This window comes from Pelobates fuscus, chromosome 3 (assembly GCF_036172605.1).
Source record: "Pelobates fuscus isolate aPelFus1 chromosome 3, aPelFus1.pri, whole genome shotgun sequence".
NCBI lineage: Eukaryota > Metazoa > Chordata > Amphibia > Anura > Pelobatidae > Pelobates > Pelobates fuscus.
In genome coordinates, this window is record NC_086319.1 from 3,688,663 (window position 1) to 3,711,865 (window position 23,203).

General features: G+C 44.7%; 1 protein-coding gene across 2 annotated transcripts in view; it reads left to right on the forward strand.

The window, feature by feature from the left end:
* PIK3C2G (phosphatidylinositol-4-phosphate 3-kinase catalytic subunit type 2 gamma) overlaps positions 1–23,203 on the forward strand; it is a 367,222-nt gene that overhangs the window by 267,388 nt on the left and 76,631 nt on the right. For both annotated transcript variants that reach the window (XM_063446623.1, XM_063446622.1), the window contains exons 19-21: positions 4,347–4,527; positions 20,338–20,445; positions 22,512–22,604. In XM_063446623.1, the coding sequence (XP_063302693.1) occupies positions 4,347–4,527; positions 20,338–20,445; positions 22,512–22,604 (382 nt within the window). The remainder of the gene's footprint in view (positions 1–4,346; positions 4,528–20,337; positions 20,446–22,511; positions 22,605–23,203) is intronic.

The window sequence follows — 23,203 nt, forward strand, 5'->3', positions numbered from 1 at the left end:
TTGGTCCCGGATTTTGAACAAATTTGCAACTCGCCAGGAGATCGCTTTTTTGAGGGAAGGTGACTAAGGGGCACAAATGCTGCCTGAGAGCCAGCTGAAGCACCCTATATTTCGGACACAGGAGCTTCCAGAAGTTGACCGACCAAAGCACCAAACGCCCTGGAACAGTTTTTGGCATAGGACCACGTGTGCAGCTGGTCAGAACTTTAACACAGTGGAGTGTGCAGCCTGTTAACCTGCCAGAAGCTGTGGTAAACCGCAGCTTAATTGACGAACGGCTGGGTGGTCATCGTTCATATAGGTGAACACGTGGCGGCGGCCATCTTGTTTAATCGAACGTGGTCAGCGGTGTTTTGCCATCGAGTTCATGGAACTGAAATCGGACACTCAACAGCACGAACACCGCTGGGACTTCCACCTCCATCTATGTTCTGCTAAATATGCACGAACAGAGCGCCGTTCGCTAGAAATAAACTACCGAACACCCTTCAACAGTGACTTTGTGCTCAAACGATCTCGTTCTACTATTTGAAGTGCACTTTAATCATTGGAAATAGACCGGCCGCCCAGCCTAATTCTCTGGAACTATTTTGGGCATGAAGCCATGCTTGCAGCTGGTCAAAAAGAGACTTCCATTAAACTTTTGAACCCCTGCTCTGATTTTTGGATATGTTGTTCACCCAGGTCAGGGCTATCAGGGGATGTGTTGTATTTTGGGGTACTTATGAGACTTTGTAAAATATGTGTTTTTTATGCTTGGGGATAATTACATTAATACATTATCTACCTTAATTGTATCACAGGCAGAGGGGAAGGATTGTGTGCTGTATGTAGGAGTGTCAGGCATTGTTACATTGATTCTATTGGTCTGTACAATTTGTGACTTGTGCCCCATCAGGTCAAGTGGGTGTTCTTCTGGCCTGAAAAGTTGTATAAAAATCTGACCTGTACCATTAAACTCTCAGATCATCTTGCACGAGGTCTTGGCTCATGTTTGGGGGATTGGAGAACTACACTCTATTACTATAATCACTATATTCCCATGAGTATAATCAATAAGCTCTTGCAAGAGCTGTTCCTGCTGCGCTCTCGGGACTAAGAGAGGCCTACCCACAGGATGCTGGACCCTGGGTCCAGGGTGGGTGGAGGACGGCGAGACCCCAACCAAGCTGCGGCAGTTTGTGGGGTTTACGGTGGTTAAGGTGTTCCAGTGCAGTGCTTATTGTACTCGCAAGTACTAGGAAGCAGCGATTGACGGAGGTACCCGTTCGGGGTGCAGGCGGTCCGTCACAGGCTTGTGCCTCTGAGAAGGTCCTGGACATAATTTCTGCTGAGGGGGTTTCTACATAGTAGACCAAGCACTGGGCCATTTCTTTGTCGAGAGCATCTTTCTCGCTCTCCCGCTGCATTACAGCTGTCTCACCATTTAGGTGATCGTCCTCCATGAGGGTGGCAATTAGATCAGCCTTGGTACGAGTGCCGGATGATTGCCCTCTGGCCTCCAGCAAATCATGTAACATTTGCCTCTTTAAAGTCATGTAGTTCATGGGTCTGTTCGGCTCCCCAAACGCTGGTTCCGTACGGCTGGGAATGCGACCCCGCCGCTTGCCACCAGTTGTAGCGGACCAGTTACCTCCACTAATTCCTTTCCTTCAGCCGGTCAGGAACAATTAGAAAAAAAAGACCCATTCCCCCCCAGTAACTGGACGACACACAGTCCTGGAGGTATGACAACACTTTATTGGCCACACACAGCTTTTATGCATAACCCCATACAAGGGGTTTCCCACACAGACAAAGTCACATCCCAAGATCCTCCCCATCCCTGGGACCCTAGCGCGGGAAGGGACTTGGTTTCTGTAACGGAACTCCCCGTACTCCGACTGATTACCTTCCTTTGATGGACGCTTCTTAGCCTGCGCCGAGGATCACAAGCACCGCACCGGACACCACAACTACCGCAGACTCCACAACCGCCGTAGCTTAACTGGAGTCTCACCGTCTTCTGTCCACCCTGGATCAGCTTCTGTCCTCCAGGACCGTGTGGGGAAGACCTCTCCTCTCCTCCATGAGAGCGTATCAGGAACAAGCTCTTAAAAGAGCTAAGTGATTAAAGCTCAAGGGAGTATGCAGAGCATAGCAATCCCCAGTGTGAGTATAGCTGTCCCCTCCAATCACGAAACAAGACTACGAGTTGAGGGTGAAGTAGAAATGACTGTACTGGCACATACAGCCTCTTTTATTCACAATCCACAAACCTAGTACTGCCCACAGGGTTTTGAAATACACCCAATCAATCCGTACAATACACACAGACACTCCCACACAAAATCCTCCCCTCTGCCTGTGATATGATTACTGAACACAATGGGTAATATAACTATCACAGGCAGAGAAATACAGTATTATAAAACATATAACAGGGACCCCAAAACATGCAATAACCCCATAAATACCGGGGGGTCTGGATGAACCACATATCCAAAATTCACCCAGATCCATTTAGTAGTTTGGAAGATATGGTTTAATGCAGGTTCTGCAGAACGTATACAGGCTATATGAAAAATAATTACTGTATAATGTGTCCCCTGTTGTATAGTTTAGAACTACTGCACAATGTCTTTGTGCATCAAATACCGGCGAGATGGCACCGTGTAGAAAAGTCACAACAGTGCCTGTGAGTTAAAATGGCCGCCATCCATTGTTCTCACCATGTGCTTCATCCATTGTTCTCACCATGTGCCTCTGATACATGAAATGGTGGCCACCCAGTAACTCCACAGTTTGTCTGGTAGTCTATCCAGCCGAACCAACAGATGAAACACATGGGTAACAGTGCAACAAAGGAAGGGAATCATAAGAAATATGGACAATAGTCATATCTGTGCACAATCTCCAGTTTTGTCACAGGGCACAAATAGTGTTTTCAAATGCCATATATGCCAGGGCCATAGTCATGTGGCAAGAGGCTGGCAAGCAGGCTTCTCCATAAGCCAGGGGAGCAGAGCAGTTTGGCACATAGAAAGCCAGTGGCAAATGGCAGTTTGTCACAGTTTCCTTTGTCCCCAAAGCCAGCCACTAAAAACACAGGGTTTCCCACACTAGCCGCCAGGGGGTCTTCTTCCCAGGAGCCTCTGTGCCTAGGAGTCGAGGCTCGGGAAAAAGAGACCGTCTCTTTGTCTCCCAGGCCCAGAAAAGCCCGCCCGCAGGAAAAGAGCTGGCCTCTTTGTCCCTACAGGCACCTACAAGCCCGCCAACATAGCCAATGCCCCAGAAGTGTCAACACCAACGCCAGGGATCCTCCGTTCGGTACCTTTCTTAGCCCAGTCTCCGCTCACGAGGTCCCTGCAAGAAACCTGGCAAGGGGAGCATCTCCTTTCGGGATACAAATGCTCCCCCGGGCAATGTTCGTCTATACGAAATGGCGGCCAGCCAGGGGAGAACTCATTAATTACTTCCCTTACAGTTTCACATTTCTGTTGCAAGTGCAGACATTCTGATCACTTGGTGTGAACGTTCTAATGGTGCACCGGGAGGTCCTTGTTCGGGAGACGAAAGAGTTGTGAAACAATCCACAAATGCTCCCCGTGGCCGGCGTTCAACTGTACGAATGGCGGCCACCCAGGATAGCACTCATTGTTTCCCTTTGCGGTTTGCAGTTTGACACTTACGTTGCGAGGTGTGAACGTTCTAACCTAACATTCTAAATGAGGTATCAGGATGGTCCCCGTTCGGGAGGTGAATGAATTCCCTTTGTGGAAGACCTCTCAAAACGAAAGGTTGGGGAACCCCACATATTAAAAAAGAGAGGCAATTCACGAACAGGCGGCGGTTCCGCCACAAAACTATACTCACAGATGGCAAGTAAAGGGTTAATAAAAACATAACTGGAGGGAGTTTATTATTAACGAAAGGTGAGATGTAACTTGTGGTGATTTCTGACAGGGGCCCAGTTTATTAGGGTGATATTAAATGTTCTTAGTTTGTGTCTCTTGTTTAATCAGTGAATTAGTATTTCATTCTGTTGGCGTTTTTTCATGTATTTTAATTTCAGAGAATTTGATGAAAATCTCTGAAGGATTCAAACCGCAGTATAAACTTTGCATTGCAGTTAAACGGACAGATAATAAGGCCCAAGTGAAGTTTTTATTGGTAAACATTAATAAATAGGTCTGATTAGATATATTAGTTAACCTCTTGTGCTATGGAGGAAGTATTTACAAAACTGACTTTTATAAAAAAAAAAATCATGAAAACATACAATTTTGTTAACTTTGTGCAAATTACAGAAACTTTCAATTGCGATTTCTTCAGGTTTTAAACAAGATTTTACTGTTTTCCTTTAGGCTGTTAACAGATGCTACAAATGAGTCTCATTATAAGAGTATGTACGAGAAATTGCTGGCCGCACTCCAGTTCTGCGTTGGGAAAGCTATGAATGATGAATTCTTAAAACAGAAAAGACTTGTCAAAACTCTCCAACAAATCGCAGAGAAAGTCAAGGGGGTGCAAGAAACAAAACGCCAGGTTTGATAACACACAGCCTAATTACATAGATTGCGTTTACGTTAATTTAATAATAAGCTGTTTAAACCGTGACTTTAATGTTTACACATGTATAAAGTGGAACGTGTGTACGAACACCAGACACAAGCTTAATAACCATTACTGAAGCTGATCTTTAACGTGACATCTGATGTGTCCCTATTTTGCGCTAGAATCGGTTTGTCCTGTTTAATTACACAATGACTGAGATGTAAACTGTAGTTAGGTGCTATTGTTAACTGATATCGGCGTCAGATAAAGCACTGATTTGAGGAGCAGTGAAGACCAAGAAAGTTATTTTTGTGAAGTATCAGCGTTCTGTCAATACCGGCACTCGAAACGCACCTGCTGTTTGGCGATGAGCGCTCAGCTTGCCAATTCTTTCAGATGACGAAGGAAGGACAGTTCTTAATTCATCTTCAGTTCAATCAGAAGATTCCTTATAATGTTTTCTGTGAACAGATAAAGGATTTTCTGAATCCCCTCAGGGCTTTTGATTTATGAGAGGAATGTTCCAGAATATGAAATGCAAATGATGGATAAAACACAGACGGAGATTATGTGTCTGTTATTGCTGTTGAAGAAACAATATTTCGATTCATTATATCACGGCTGTGAAGAGTTAATGTGGAATGTGCTATTTAATACACTGAAAAATGGCACAACGAGGTTTATTCCCTAAACTGAGAAATGAACAAAAACAAACAAAAATAGCCTCAGTGAAAATATTCAAGAAAAATTTGCAGTTCCTAAGTCTCCTCAATCCCTGGAATATTGATTAAATGCCCCATATGGACTCCTGTATCATATAAACATATTTAATGAGCACCATAACACACTGCTGCCTACCTGGGTCCATCAAACATCACACACCTGGTCTCTACAAAATATATGCAACATCCAAATTAAGAAGCGCACACACACACACACACACACACTTTTACAAGGCTACTTAAAGGGATCCTGTTGTGTAAGGAATACAGAGTCATATTCCCTACACTATAGAGCCCTGGGGCATACCCTCCGGTTCAGAAACGGTTTAAAAAAGAAAATCTGTACTCACCCAATTTCAGCAGCGATCTCCCTCGATGCTAGGTCAGTGTTGCACCTCATCAGACAGGAGGGGGTAGCTAAAGAAAGACGCTGGATGTCCTCATGCAGTGTCTGGAAACAAATATAGGGATTCAGTTACACCATATGGCCATATTGTGTTTAGCCCAACAATACGTCACAGTGCCCCATTATTGGAGGGTCCAACACTAATTACATCACAGTACTCCATTATCGGAGTGTTCCAAACTAATTATATCCCAGTACCTCATTATCGGAGGGTCCCACACTAGTTACTTCACAGTGCCCCATTATCGGAGGGTCCCACAATAATTACATCACAGTGCCCCATTATTGGAGGGTCCAAAACTAATTACATCACAGTACCCCATTATCGGAGTGTCCCACACTAATTATATCACAGTACCTCTTTATCGGAGGGTCCCACAATAATCACATCACAGTACCCCATTATCGAAGGTTCCCATACTAATTACTTCACAGTACCCCATTATCGGAGGGTCCCACAGTAATTACATCACAGTACCCCATTATCGAAGGGTCCCACACCAATTACTTCACATGCCCCATTATCGGAGAGTCCCAAACTAATTACATCACAGTGCCTCATTATCGGAGTGTCCCACACTAATGACATAGTGGGGTACCACTATCGGAGGGTCCCACACTAATTACATCACAGTGCCCCATTATCGGAGGGTCCCAAACTAATTACATCACAGTGCCCCATTATCGGAGGGTCCCACACTGATTACATCACAGTACCCCATTATCGGAGGGTCCCACATTAATTGCTTCACAGTAACCCAGTATCGGTGAGTATTACACTAATTACCTCACAGTAACCCAATATCTGTGAGTTCTACACTAATTATATAACAGTACACTAACATTGGTGGGTCCTCAATATTGGTTGGTCCCAACTAAATATATCACAGTACCCCATTATCGGATAGTCCTACACTAATTACATCACAGTACCCCAATATCAGTGGGTTCTACACTAATTAACTCACAGTACCCCAATATGTGTGGGTCCGACACTAATTACATCACAGTACACTAACATGGGTGGGTCCTACACTAATTACATTACAGGAAACAACAAAAATACAGGGTGCGCTAGGTGGATGGGAGGTAGTAAAAGGACAAGTCTCTGAAAATACACAAGGGGGTCTTGGGTAGGTCTTCTTTGGTTCTTGATGAGGTCCTCAGGGTTGATATGAAAAACAAAATTAGACAAAAAGGAAGACCAATAGTGCACAACCATAAAGGATAATGTCACAGACAACACAGAAGAGAAAAATGCCAACTCACAATCAGTAGAGCTATGCCCAGCTCTAGGTAAAACAGCATACAGTGGTATTCGAAACTCCCCACATGTAGGATATAGCTGGACAATAGGTGATTCTTCAATACTTTGTACAACGACTCAAATGCGTGTCAGCATATAAAAAAACATAAGGGAAAAGGACGGACCAATGGTACAATAACGTATGGCACCTGCAGCTACAGACAAACACTGAAGTCCTGAGAGTGCTAACTTACAATAATAAGAGCTATAACCAGCTGTAGGTAAAACAGCATACAGTGGTATTTAAACTCCCCACATGTAGGATATCCTTCTGGTGATGTATGGAGTGCAGGATTTATGAAAGACAAAAGCACAAAAAAGGGCCCATAGTGTTCTCAGTGAATAAAATAGTGCAAAAGGTAAAAATGAAACGTACTTACAATAAATAGAGCAGCCACACTGCTCTATGAACCAGGCGTGAGTGGAATAATCCCCACCTAAGGATTTCTTTGTAGTACTGGATCTTTAAAACAGTAGGAAACAGCCAGGATAAAAGTAGCAAAAAATAAAAATAAAAAAGACTGACCATAAGAATATAGGTAGTCTAAAAATACTTTAATAATAACAAATTTATAAAAACACAACGCGTTTCGCCCAAAATAGGCTTTTTCAAGTGTAGACCTAAAGACTAATTACATTACATTACCTCAATATCGGTGTGTCCTAACTGTTTATATAACAGTACCCCATTATCGGATGGTCCTACACCAATTACATCACAGCACCTCAATATCGGTTGGTCCTACACTAATTACGTCACAGTACCCCAATATTAGTGGGTACTACTCTAATTACATCACAGTACCCCAATATTGGTGTGTCCCAAACTAGTTACATCATAGTACCCCAATATTGGTGGGTCCAACACTAATTTTATAACATGACATGAGGCTTCGTATTTGTTTAAGTCTCTCTTTACTAGAACTCCACAGCAGCACAGAAAAAAAACAATCAGAAAAAAGTTAGGTACTATAAAACTCCCCTCCCCATGCATCATTTCCTCTTTCTTTGCTGCTCCGCATCAGTACAGGTCAGAGTACCACAGCCTCCTGCTTATAGTGGGTGGCTTTGGGATTTTATTGCTTATATTCTGTATTTTAGATCCTATTTTGAAGATTACACTTGTGGTATTTAGTCATAGATATATTTATCTTCAGTATTTATTTATTTATTTTTCTTGTGAAAGTTTTTCTTAGGTATTTATATTTTTCTGCCCTTGCTGGATTTGTTCCAATCATGATGTTTTATATCTTATGTGATTTCTTTGTCCCCTGCAACATCGCAGTAGTTTCCTATATATTTGTGGGGGGTCTTTGGGGTCCTTGCTCTTCTTTTCTTGGACTTGTGCCGACCCCCTGTCCGTTTTCCTTGGATTATGTATGCCCATTTTTCATGCAATGTGCTTCTGCCTTTTCCTGGCGGTGTGTGTGCCGCTCGGGGGCTTCAGGAGGCTTACTACATCTGCATCCTTCGACCCCCGAGCTCCGGGACCGCGGATTTAATCTCCGGCGGTCCCATGTACTTTGCCGGTACACGGGGGTACTCGCGTGCGCTTCTACAAGTACCCAGCGGCCGGATCTTCTTTCCCACATGGCCACTCGCCGCGGCTGCCTCCGCCCGCGGACCTCGTGTGTCTGACCGGCGGGGGAGAGTCCGACCGGGAGAGAGTGCGACCGCTCGCTGCCCCTACCCCGTCGGTACACTTCATTACTTGGCACGTTGGAGGTCTGCCTCCACCCGGTTCGGTTGTCATGCTGCATGTCAGTTTGTTTGTTTTTTTCATTAGGTGACTGCATACAGCTTGTGCTTGCTCCTTCTGTTTAGGGGACAATGTTGTGACATTTTCCCATTAAATTCTATATCCAGGTTGATGTATGTATGTGTGGGTGTATGTATTTGTATAAATGTATAGATGTAGATTTGTGTGTGTGCATGTGTGTGTATAGATGCTGAGATGTGTATATTTAGATTTCTTTTACTGGGCTGGAGTACATGCCTATAGGCAGTATTCCTGTACTCAGGGCCGGACTGGGAACTAAAATCAGCCCTGGAAAAAAATTCTATACCAGCCCAATAATGCGTCGCGCCAGCATAGTGTGCTGATATAGAGGGTGAAAAAATAACTTAAAATTGAAAACTCTTATTCCAACGAAGGAACGCATATAGGGCTTCAAAATAATCAAAAGAGCGCCTTTATTTTAAGTAGTTACATTTGCATGTAATCAATGTTTCAGTACAACTACTTTGGCCTATTAAGGACATTTTAGTAATGATACTGAAATGCTGAATGTCTGCAGTTGCACAACTAAAAAAAATGAAGTGATCTGGTTAATTTTGAAGTTCTATGGGTGCGCTCTTCACTTTGAATATGTTATTGTGCATGAGTATGCAACTAGCAACAAGACAGGGCCAATACGTGCTCATTACACACATACACAGATACACACATACATACATATATGACATTTATGTGTGTATTATGCATATATAAATGTATATTACTATATGTGTAAATATTATAGGCTTAATTATATGTTACTAATACACACATCAATATACATGCATATATATATATATATATATATATATATATATGTGTGTGTGTGTGTATTAGGGATCGACCGATATTGATTTTTTTAGAGCCGATACCGATACCGATATCCTGTGAACTTTCAGGCCGATAGCCGATATAATTTGCCGATATTCTGTACATTTACCATTTTGGAAAATAAAAAACTATTTCTAAAGGTAAATGTACAAAATATACATGCCACGTGTAGTGGATGCAGTGTGTTTAGACAGGGGAGCTGTGTATGTGTGTGTAGTGGATGCAGTGTTTGTGCAGTGTGTGTGTAGTGGATGCAGTGTGTGTTTGTATAGTGTGTGTATATAATGCAGTGTGTGTTTGTATAGTGTGTGTGTATATAATGCAGTGTGTGTTTGTATAGTGTGTGTATATAATGCAGTGTGTGTGTATATAATGCAGTGTGTGTTTGTATAGTGTGTGTATATATAATGCAGTGTGTGTATATATAATGCAGTGTGTGTGTGTATATAATGCAGTGTGTGTTTGTATAGTGTGTGTGTATATAATGCAGTGTGTGTGTATATAATGCAGTGTGTGTTTGTATAGTGTGTGTGTATATAATGCAGTGTGTGTTTGTATAGTGTGTGTGTGTATATAATACAGTGTGTTTGTGTAGTGTGCATTATATATACACACACTATACAAACACACTGCATTATATATACACACACACTATACAAACACACTGAATTATATACACAGTGTGTTTGTGTAGTGTATGTGTATAATAATAGTGTGTGTGTGAGGGGGCATTTTTTCTTAAACATTATTTTTTCATTTTTATATTAAATTATTTTTTTTTTTTATATATTTAATTATTATTATTTATTTTTTGTTGTCCCCCCTCCCTGCTTGTTGCCTTGCCAGGGAGGGGGGATATGTTAATCCCTGGTGGTCCAGTGGCATTGGCTTAGCTGGGGGAGGGGAGGGAAGTGGGATGGGCAGCAAGCTTTACTCACCTCCCAGCAGCTCCTCCAGCTCCCCAGTGTAAATCTCGCGAGACCCGCGGCCGTCAGAGCTGGCCGCGGGTCTCGCGAGATTTACACTGGGGAGCTGGAGGAGCTGCTGGGAGGTGAGTAAACGCTTGCTGCCCGCCCCCCCAGGACCGCCGGGCTTGTAATGAGCCTGGCGGTCCTGGGAGGTATTATCGGCAATCTCGGTATCCCTATTGGCCGATACCGATATTGCTGAAAATACCGAATAACGGCCGCTTATATCGGTAAAACCGATAATCGGTCGATCCCTAGTGTGTATTACTGTCAGGATCACATCAATTTACGTCTATTACCTTTACCTTGTTTAGTGTATCTTGTCTCCAATTGTCTCCTTTTTTTTCCTCTTACAGCAACCCTTGTGCATCTTTTACTTCATCCCAGTCCCTGTTTGTTTCTTTTTACCCTTCTCCAGCCTCTGTATTTCTCTTTCCCCCAGCCCCTTTTGTGTTGTTCTTAGCCCCAGCCACTTTGTCTCTTTCTCCCCTTCCAAATCTCATCTGTGTGTCTCTTTCTAACTCCAGACTCTGTGTGCCTCTTTCTCTTCTCCCAGCCACTCTCTGTCTCTTTTTCCCCAGCCCAGCGTTGCCTCCCACAAATCTTGTGTCACTTTGTTCCCCTTCCCTACTGTATGTCTCTTTGTCCCCCCAACAAACCGTCAGTGTGTCTCTCTTCCCCATCTCCTCCCTGTGTCTCTCTTCCCCATCTCCTCCCTGTGTCTCTCTATTACCCCATATGTCTCTGTGTCCCCCCTTCTCCTGTGTCTCTCTAATACCCCTCTCTTTGTCCCCCCAACCCCTATGTCTCTCTATTACCCCTCTGTCTCTTTGTCGTCGTCCCCCAACCTGGTGTCTTTCTATTACCCCTCAGTCTCTGTGTCCCCCCTTCCCCTGTGTTTCTATTACCCCTCTATTTGTCTCTCCCCTTCCCCGCTATTTCTCTCCCCCCTTCCCCTCTATTTCTCTCCCCCCTTCCCCTCTATTTATCCCCCCCCTTCCCCTCTATTTGTCCCCCTCCTTCCCCTCTATTTGCCCCCCCTTCCCCTCTATTTCTCTCTCCCCCTTCCCCTCTATTTCTCTCACTCTTCCCCTCTATTTCTCCCCCCCTTCCCCTCTATTTGCCTCCCCCTTCCCCTCTATTTGCCCCCCTTCCCCTCTATTTGCCTCCCCCCTTCCCCTCTATTTGCCTCCCCCCTTCCCCTCTATTTGCCTCCCCCTTTCCCCTCTTTGTCCCACCATTCCCCTCTATTTGCCCCCCTCCTCTCTATTTGCCCCCCCTCCTCTCTATTTGCCCCCCCTTCCCCTCTATTTGCCCCCCTTCCCCTCTATTTGTCTTCCCCCCTCCCCCTATTTGCCCCCTCCCCTCTATTTGCCCCCCTTCCCCTCTATTTGCCTCCCCCATTCCCCTCTATTTGCCTCCCCCCTTCCCCTCTATTTGCCTCCCCCTTTCCCCTCTTTGTCCCCCCATTCCCCTCTATTTCCCCCCCCTCTCTATTTGCCCCCCCTCCTCTCTATTTGTCCCCCCCTCCTCTCTATTTGCCCCCCTTCCCCTCTATTTGTCTCCCCCCCCTCTTTATTTGTTGTCCCCCCCTTCCCCTTCTGACCTTTTTACAGGAGGACTGAGGGAGGGGGCGGAGCTAACTACCAAGCTCCCTCGCGGTTCCCATAATTCCCAGCATCTACACATCATAGAGTAGGGATTACTCTATGATGTGGCTGAGCTGGGAATTATGGGAACCGCGAGGGAGCTTGGTAGTTAGCTCCGCCCCCTCCCTCAGTCCTCCTGTGCTGACAGCTATGCTGCTGTCAGTATCAGTGAGTGTGCTGCTGGATCGCTTAGGCGGCCGCCCGGCGCACTCACTGATACTGACAGCATCATAGCTGTCAGCACAGGAGATGGGGCCGCCGGCCGCAAGTAATCACCTCATAGTGTGCCGCCGGACCGGCCACCCGGCGGCACCGACATGCGGCCGGCGGCCGCGATATTCCTGTGCTGCAGGCTCCATCTCTCCCTCCGGCCCCCCAGGTGCCGCGGCCCACCGGGAAATTTCCCGGTATCCCGGTGGGCCAGTCCGGCCCTGCCTGTACTGCTCTGTCTGTGGCACAGACCTTATTTTGTCACTGTAGGCGTACTTCATACGCTTACTTCCTATGGGAGCCTGTACCCTGCATGCACCATAGCTACGGTATCAGAGATTACTGCGAGTTCTGCTATCAGGATATATATGATTACTGCGACTACAGGTATATTGGAAACTCAGTTCAGGTCTCTGTACAGGGCGTACACAGCGCCAGCTATTCTAAGATTCGTGTGCCTCTCAGTATATATTTTATTTATTTATTTATTTATTTGTTTGTTTATTTTGTATTTATTTATTTATTTTTTTCTGGCCCAGTTATGAGGACTCAGATGAGTCTACACTGGTATGGATTTCCTGCCCACGGCACATATAGACATGCCTGGACCGGGCTCTGACTACCTGGTATGGGAAACCAGTATACGCTGTGACTATACAATTTAGTCAGGTTGTGGGGAGGACCATTGAGTTGGCTATTCAGCCCTACTCCTGGAAGTGCCCATGGTTACACAGGTGATTTGATGATGGTAACCTATAATGATGCTAAGAAATTTCAAACGGACCTGGGTGGGCATGTGCATACCGATTCACAGTTTAAGTAGGGTATCGCTCTATGTGTCTTACTTTCATGGACATGGTAATCACTGTGACAACATCCGCTTATACCAATACAGCTGGGATACCGCTATTTGCCGGCTGTGCATTTAGGGACTGCCAGTCCCGGTTCAAGTTACTCACACAGCATTACGCTGTCTAAAAGGGTTGTTTGTCTAAGGGTCCTATGTCACAAGATGCCCTGAGGATCTACAATTTTTAGGGACCTCTACCCGAACTCAGAGGTCCCCGTTATTCATTCAATACCCACTGTAAAGCGCTACGGAATTGGAAGGCGCTATATAAATGCATGTTAATGATAATATTATGGTAATATACAACCCACTGATTGGCCTGCTATGTCTGTGCCCCATTGATTGGCCTGCTATGTCTGTGCCCCATTGATTGGCCTGCTATGTCTGTGCCCATAAGAACGGCCTGCTATGTCTGTGCCCATAAGAATGGCCTGCTATGTCTGTGCCCATAAGAATGGCCTGCTATGTCTGTGCCCATAAGAATGGCCTGCTATGTCTGTGCCCATAAGAATGGCCTGCTATGTCTGTGCCCATAAGTATGGCCTACTATGTATGTGCCCATAAGAACGGCCTGCTATGTCTGTGCCCATATGAACGGCCTACTATGTCTGTGCCCATAAGAACGGCCTACTATGTCTGTGCCCATAAGAATGGCCTGCTATGTCTGTGCCCATAAGAATGGCCTGCTATGTCTGTGCCCCTAAGAATGGCCTGCTATGTCTGTGCCCATAAGAACGGCCTGCTATGTCTGCGCCCATAAGAACAGCCTACTATGGCTGTGCCCGTTAAAACGGCCTGCTATTTCTGTGCCCCATTGATTGGCCTGCTTTGTCTGTGCCCATTGAATAGCCTGCTATGTCGGTGCCTGCTTGAATGGCCTGCTATGTCTGTGACTATTTGCTTGGCTATCTGTGATGAAACCAACCTCGCCACTGAGAACTGGAGAAGCCTGGTTGCCCGCCTGCTGCCTTTGGACTATGGCCCTGGGAGATTGGGCCCTTTACAAACAGTATTCGGCCCTAACAGAGTGCATGTCACTCATTCTGGCCCTTTAAATACAGTGGGGCCATTCGGTACTTGCCCTGTGTGAGCAGTGATACCCCCCAGATAGCTATGCCATGGAGCCTATTCATATAATGAAAGACTATGGGAAAGACTTTGGCTCCATGGCAATTAAACTGTATTTGTGTGGTCTGCGTGCCATTCACCTAATAATGTGCACGCAGACCTGTGCTATCTGGGGATATGTTAAATGTCTGTGTTCACTGTATAAAATATGACTTTATGTATTTTAAAGAGTTTTATGTTGTTTTGCAACCATGTGGTTAATGGAGTCTGCCTCTAGTCCTGGATAATTAGATTTCTTCTCCAATTATCTCCAGGGCAGAAGGGAGGAAGCCAGGATGCATTGTGGGGATGTTTTACTTTTACTGTTTGAGCCAGGGGGAATAAAAGATACTTTTATTAACTTTTGAACCCCTGGTCTGATTCATGCCATTTTTTAATATGTTGTTCCCCTGAATGGATTGATTGTGGATATGTATTTTTATGTGAATGTGATGTATGGTTTTAAAGTTATGAAAGTTGTGTAAAAGTATATTTTGAACTGTACACATAATGGGATTAAGTGTCACACTAAGGGGAGGGGATGTGTGGGAGGTAACATCTATGTTATTGGTTATTTTATGCCTCCCCCTGGGTGTGGCCTGTATGTGTACTCATGTAATAAAAACCAGGCTGGGTGCCCAGCACCTCAGACCACTGCTTGACCTTCAACACGGAGCCTTGTCTCGTTCTTGGGGGGATTCACTGTATGCTGTTGGAGATTTGACTGCTAGGAGTGTAAGCTGATGTCTGCTTTTCCTATTCATCTGCTAGCAGCTATTTGTGAGGTTCCAGCTGGAGTGCTACCTTATTCCCCTATATCCAGTTCGTGAGTTCTGATGTTCTGCAGTAGCTGTGCCTTTCTGAGAAAAGGGGATTATCGCCTAAACGGATTTTAACCCCTCATATGCTGAAACGGTCCGTTACACTATCCTTTCTGTGTCCATTCGTTTGGCCTGCTGGGCCTGTGCCCTACTGGCGGGCCTACATTATTGGTACCAAGCCTCTTTTGGCCGCAGGCCTGGGGTAATATCACGGAGGAAAACCCAGTGCCCACCAGTGACAGGGAGATAGGCAGGTGTCCAGACAAACACCTTTGCCATAGTGTTCAAGAAGACAACAGTATACGGCAATCGGAATATGGTGGGAAGGGTGACGGCCCTAAACCTCATGCCTGAAGGGCAAAGTTTCTTGTGAAGACCCCGGACACATCCACGGTTTACTCCAAACCGGTGACGGCGCATCTCCAAGGAGTACTTCGCACAAGCAAGGACCGGTACTCAGACTCCTACAGGAGAAAGCAGTGTTTTTTCCTTGTCTTTACCAGCTACTCCGTATCTGCCTCCCGGAATCCTTATAGGTTCAGTAGTTTTTTCCTGCGTTAGGTTAACTCCTGGCCCTGTCCGGCGGGACTTATTTTTCCTACCTTCCGGCCTGCTGTTTACCTTCTATCTGAGATAGAATTGGCGTATTTTTCTTATCTACATTAATTGTTGCCTTTTTTGTTTTTTCTTGACTTCCTTTCCTTTTCGCTCGGGTCGTCGCGAGGCCGACTTGACCTCCTCCGACCTCCCAGGCACTCGTGGATCGCAGGAGAATGTCTCCAGCTTTCCTCAGACTACCAACGGTCTACCTGGACCCCGCGCGCACGCACGGGATCCGGATAGTCGGTTGATAGTTTTCCATCGTTGTTTCCGAAGATTGCCCTCAGCCTTATGCTGACATTATTAATTGGTGCGCCCTACAGTTTGGTCACCCTGAATCTCTAGGGACTCTAATTTGCACCTCGATCTGAGTATATTTACTTTCAGGAACAGAGGGCGATCCCTCTCGTACAGAACCGGATACTGATTTGTTATTAGAGGGCGCAGCCCATCACTCGTCCTCAACCAGATACTGGGCTGGATTCAGAGGACAGGTTGGGAGGACCCACTCGCATAGAGAGAACTGGTCACGGATGTAGACTCTGCTGTTGGTTACTAACGGGTGCGGCCCGCTCAGGCTAGCAGCCGGACGCTCTCACGGTATGCGATCACAGTAGTAGAGAGCGCGGCTCTCTCATACACTCGATGCTCTACTTTACCGCCCATTTGTTCATCACACAGGCTTGTACCTGTGCAAAACATTGATGACTACATAGAGGGGCGTCCCTCCTGCATTCAATTAGAGCTGACATCCACGCTACTGACTTCGTTCTAGAGGTCTGCCTGGTCATGCAAAAAATACATGTTTAGACTAGATCCCTGGATCCGGACCGCTGTAAAACGCACAAGAAATACTCAGAGGTATAACGGGGGGAGTCTCCCACTCCGGTACTAGGAGTGTGCAGGTTTTTTGGCATATTTTGCACCATGTAATACAGAGATTGCTTTCTGTTTTGGATATCCAGACCATTACGAACAAACTGCGCAGACAGTTTCTCCCATGTCAAGATGTCAGGAGATATGGAGACCTTCATGGAGCAAACGGGCACTGCCTTGCTCGGGTAACAAGATTATGGAAGGCCTCTTTCCCGGTCTGAAGGTAAAACCGTACATATGGATCACAGGGTAAGACCGGAAACCCCGGTTGTCTTGACTTCCCCGGTCTTTATGATCTTGGGATAAGACGGCTGGACTGCCCCGTCTCCTCGGAGGAGGACCCTCCGTCTATGCTCTATTTATCCCTCACGAGAGCCATTTTGTTGGATTCGCGCTAACCTACTCACGAGAGCCATTTTGTTGGATTCGCGCTAACCTACTTTTCTACTACCGTTGAGGGGACCTACAAGACTTCATGAAGGTACCTGGTGTGCCCCGACTCCTACACAGACATCTTTCACTCTTGGACGAGGGCATTTCTGGAGGGAAATCTGCGTTCCGGTTTGCTTTTCCCATTCCTTTGAAGATTTCTGGAATTCACTATTCCCAGAGTAGTCGACCACCGTTTCCTCCACACAAGTTCAGTTCGGAAGTCTTTGGAGTCTTTTCTCTACTGCGTCCGAGGATTACACAGTCCATTTGGAATATTGGTATCACTTAGAGTAGGGCTGGTTTGGCCACACTCTTGCCTGCATTATGAATTTATCCTCGGATGAGACATCTCACCGGGTAGGACAGGAAGGAACGGAAGATCTTCCTCGGTTTTTCTATTGCGATTTTGGTGGGGGACTTAGGCGCATTCCTTGAGATTGGAGATCTACCTGCAAGGCCGCATCGCCGAAGGACCCTGGCACGATCGGAGGAGCCGCCTTATGGATCGTGAGTTGAGACATGGTGGCAGTTTCTCCTCGCGACCCTAGGTCCGAGATTGAGCTTCAATATTATACAACTACAGGAATATGGCTAATAGGTTAGCTTGCCAGCTCATGGACCAACTGCTAGGAAACAGGTCGCTACACCACGTACAATGGATTTACCAGCGGATGGTGCTTTTTTCTGTATTTGAGATGCTTCGTCAGCTGGCTGTCGTTTATCGTTCTTGGAATGTCCGATTAGGATTACTCTGAAATTTCCTGGAACAGATACCAGCGACACAAACAGCGTTGGATTGGTGAACTGAGCATAGAAACAGCAAATACGAAGCCTCCTGTCATGTTATAAAATTGTAGATTATGCTAGCTTTAGTGTACCTATAATCTTAATTTTATTAATGACAGGAGGCGAGTATTTCCCACCCATTCTTGTCCCTCCCTTGTTTGATGTTATAGTTTAGATTATCAGGTACGTATGCAACTCTGTTTGTTGTCTCTACCTGTCGCTTATTCCTTATGTCTGTGTTTTTTCATAAGTAGGGTTGGGATATCTACATATTAAGGTTCATTTTGGTTGCTACATTGGGTACCTACATGTTTATTCAGAGTACATTTCATTGGATAATCAACCTGTTCGATTCTGTTTTTCTCTTGTTTCAGTTTACAGTCCATCAACACTTCCCCATGATGTTTCTCTGCCTTTTATTCTGTTTTGTCGCAGCTTGAAAGAGGAAATGATGCATGGGGAGGGGAGTTTTATAGTATCTAACTTTTTTCTGATTGGTTGTTTTCTGTGCTGCTGTGGAGTTCTAGTAAAGAGAGACTTAAGCAAATACTCGCCTCCTGTCATTAATAAAATTAAGATTATAGGTACACTAAAGCTAGCATAATCTACAATTACATCACAATTCCCTAATATTGGTGGCATCCACACTAATTACATAACAGTACCGCAATACCGGTGGGTCCTAACTAATTATATCAAAGTACTCCATTATTGGATGGTCCTACACTAAATACATCACAGTACCTCAATATTGGTGGGTCCTACACTAATTACGTCACAGTACCCCAATATCAGTGGGTACTACACTAATTACATCACAGTACCCCAATATTGGTGGATCTCAAACTAGTTACATCACAGTACCCCAATATTGGTGGGTCCCACATTAATTACTTCACAGTAACCCAGTATTGGTGAGTCCTACACTAATTACGTCACAGTACCCCAATATCGGTGGGTCCCACTAATTTTAACATGGGAGATGTACATGCTAACTACAATACTTACAGTTAAAGCTGCTTCCAGAGACTTCTCGATTAATGCTTTCTTGTGGTCACCTCCAAAAGGTCACCCATAGAGTATGGGTGGATTGCTCGGCCCAGTAGGAATCTGGTTTGGATTCCAAACCTGCACAGAAAAAAGGGTATTGGGGGCACAGCCGGAAATTTACCACCATGTCAAACGTAGCCATGGACTTATTAACTTTACACTTTGTTCTGCAAAGCAAAAACAAGAGACTGCAATCTATAAATACACATGATTTTCCTATATTTCAGTGGATCTAAGGGACCCTTTTTCCACTGCCCTTGTAGAATTGTCATGTGAACAACTCATATATATGGTGTCTTGGTGGTGTTGCTATGACAATGAACTGTAATAATAGTATTTTATTATTGATTTATATCCAATCTGCAAAATAATGGACAATATCAATGTCGAGTATTTTTACGAGCTGTTGATACTAACAGTGGTAACCACGGAAACAAGCTGAGTGGTACAAAACAATTATTCAGCTTAACTTGTAAAAAAAAATAATTTAGAAATTATTCACAAACGACAATTCACTGTTACTGTTAGATTTAATGTATGTATGGTGTGGGTGTGTGGTGGGTGGGTATGTGTCAGGATTGGGGTAACCTCTACACAAAGGGAGAAGGATGTTAGTCAAAATAGAAGGTAGAACAGGCTACGTATACCGGACCTTAAAGTGTCCCGACTTAACGTATGCCTAAAAAGGAAATAATCGTAGTAAAAAAGGATGCCTAGGTCAGGGAATACAGAGGTATACAAGAACAAGAATATAAGCCACGGTCAAAGGGATACAGAGAGGCAGAATAGATAAAACACAAAACCGGGTCAGCAACAGGGAAAACAGAATAATAATGATAATAATAAACAAACTCTGAGGCTAACAAGAACCATGACAGGGCAATGAATCCCAGCAAGGGATATAGGGCTAGAAAGAATACTATTGGACACATCATCACCCTGTACCAGGAGACACAAATGGGGTGTGATTTGTGCAAAACGTCCAACAAATATGATGTCACTAAAAGGGGAGTAAAAAGTGTAAAAACCACAGGGTCCTGGAATTGCAAAGCATGCCTGTAGGTTGCAATGGAAACCTGGCAATCTCGCAGATAGTGCAGAGCTGTCTGCACTTCCGTGGAGAGAACGCTGCATGACCTCCGAGCAGGCTGTATCCAGGAATGCGGCATTAACCCCACTGAGAGTGGCGTGGGATCGGGACCTATGTGGCTGCCACGCGGCACCCTCCTGAGCCTGTAAGTGCCGCGTGGCAGTCTCAGTTAGGACTTTGTGGGGGTGTGTGGGGGTGGGTGGGGGTGTGTAAATACTACTACCCATTTCTGCAATTGTTTACATTTATTTTCTTTTTCTGGACCTGAAATCATGCCATTTGTATTACATTTACACATAATACAATTATTTTACCAACAGGAAACATTGCAAGCTAATCTGAACACTCTGGAAAGGTTTTTTCAGGAAGTACAAGTTTGTCGACTTCCCCTGGACCCCGCCATCGTTGTGAAAGGAATTGACCGTAGTGTAAGTTAGTGTATTACATAGTTAAATAGTTACATAGTTAGTTACATAGTTACATAGCTGAAAAGAGACTTGCGTCCATCAACTTCAGCCTTCCTCGTATTTATTTTTTGCTGTTGATCCAAAAGAAGGTTGATACATTCTCCGGGGCACAGAGTATACTGCCATTCCAAGCAGGCCCACCATGGATGGAAATGGGTCTCAGACTTCTGGTAAAAAGGACTTTGGGTTAAGAAACCATTATTAAATCATTTTCAGAATAAACATGTATTTTTGATGATGAGTGGTTTGGGTACCACTCTTCTAATTGTTTACAAATAATATTCAGTTCAGCCCTAAACTCATGGCTTCATAGAGTTACTAATTTCAGGCTAACTGTCTTGCTGTCATGTCGGGTCTAACTTTTTATTAAAAAAAACTTGCAGTAGTGGTTTTTGATGGGTAGCATACTCGCTGGGAGTCTATAGTCCGGGTAACATGTCACTGGGAGCTCTGGTTTATAGTCTGAGTGACATGCTAGCTGGAAGCTCTGGTCTATAGTTAGGGTAACCTGCTGGCTGGGAGCTCTGGTCTATTGATAGGGTAACATGCTCACTGAGAGCTCTGGTCTATAGTTAGGGTAACATGCTCACTGGGAGCTCTGGTCTATAGTTAGGGTAACATGCTCATTGGGAGCTCTGGTCTATAGTTAGGGTAACATGCTCACTGGGAGCTCTGGTCTATAGTTAGGGTAACATGCTCACTGGGAGCTCTGGTCTATAGTTAGGGTAACATGCTCACTGGGAGCTCTGGTCTATAGTTAGGGTAACATGCTGGCTGGGAGCTCTGGTCTATAGTTAGGGTAACATGCTCACTGGGAGCTCTGGTCTATAGTTAGGGTAACATGCTCACTGGGAGCTCTGGTCTATAGTTAGGGTAACATGCTCACTGGGAGCTCTGGTCTATAGTTAGGGTAACATGCTCACTGGGAGCTCTGGTCTATAGTTAGGGTAACATGCTCACTGGGAGCTCTGGTCTATAGTTAGGGTAACATGCTGGCTGGGAGCTCTGGTCTATAGTTAGGGTAACATGCTCACTGGGAGCTCTGGTCTATCGTAAGGGTAACATGCTCACTGGGAGCTCTGGTCTATAGTTAGGGTTACATGCCCACTGGGAGCTCTAGTGTATAGTTAGGGTAACATGCCCACTGGGAGATCTGGTGTATAGTTAGGGTAGCATGCTCACTGGGAGCTCTGGTCTATAGTTGGGGTAACATGCTCACTGGGAGCTCTGGTCTATAGTTAGGGTAACATGCTCACTGGGAGCTCTGGTCTATAGTAAGAGTAACATGCTCACTGGGAGCTCTGGTCTATAGTTAGGGTAACATGCCCATTGGGAGCTCTGGTGTATAGTTAGGGTAACATTCTCACTGGGAGCTCTGGTCTATAGTTAGGGTAACATGCCCACTGGGAGCTCTGGTCTATAGTTAGGGTAGCATGCTGGCTGAGAGCTCTGATCTATAGTTAGGGTAACATGCTCACTGGGAGCTCTGGTCTATAGTAAGGGTAACATGCTCACTGGGAGCTCTGGTCTATAGTAAGGGTAACATGCTCACTGAAAGCTCTGGTCTATAGTTAGGGTAACATGCTCACTGGGAGTTCTGGTCTATAGTTAGGGTAACATGCTCACTGGGAGTTCTGGTCTATAGTTAGGGTAACCTGCTGGCTGGGAGCTCTGGTATATAGTTAGGGTAACATGCTCACTGGGAGCTCTGGTCTATAGTTAGGGTAACATGCTCACCGGGAGCTCTGGTCTATAGTTAGGGTAACATGTTCAGGATATCGGCTCTCCTAACCGGGTAAAATGTGAATCTCCAGTTCAATACATTTCTACAAACTCCAGCAAGACGATTTAATTAATTATCAGACAGCACTAATTTGCATATGTAAAAGTGGTATTCGTCTGTTATTAAAGAATTGTTAACGGTAAGTTATTATTAGTCACAATTCTGTCATGTTATTATTATAAACTGACTATAATACTTGTTGCCTGTAACATAATTGCTGTATGCTCTCTCGATTCATGTTTAGAAATGCTCATTCTTTAAGTCAAACGCGTCGCCTCTGAAGGTGTGTTTTATCAGTGCTGATCCCCTCGGACAGAATGTCAACGTCATATTTAAGGTAATTTAGCTTTATCGCACTTCTGTCATAATAACTCTGAGTAGAAAATTGATAAATGAACCTGATTCCAAGTTTGATAGTTTCCTATTTTCCAACGTGATCCGACAAACACTTTTTGAGAGAGAGCTTTCCATTCCACTGCTGATATGGAAACTTTATAAATTAAGACCGTTAAATCTTAAAACACCAAATAATACATGTAGGAAAACGAAGCCAGATTAATCAATGTCTCCTTCTTTGTGTGAAATGGTGGTGGGTTTCTTCACAAAAAGTAAAGTGTTTCCCCTAATTAATATTATTTGTAAAGAGGTAACATATACTGCAGTGTTGTACACAGCGTAAATTAAACAAGTAAAGTACAGGGGGGCTAGACTAATGAGTTTACAATCTTAGTCCTGAGAAGTGTGCATGGACAGAAAGATAGCACATTGTGAAATGTATTTAGACCAGAAGGAGGTTACGAAGTCTTTGTGAAATGAAAGCTGACTACACATTGTGTGAAGGGCAAGTCCAATATAATGTCTCTGGCTGGTAAAGGTAGGCTTTAAAATGCCATTTATATAATTTCCCATGATTTTATCATTCTAAATGCTTTCTGT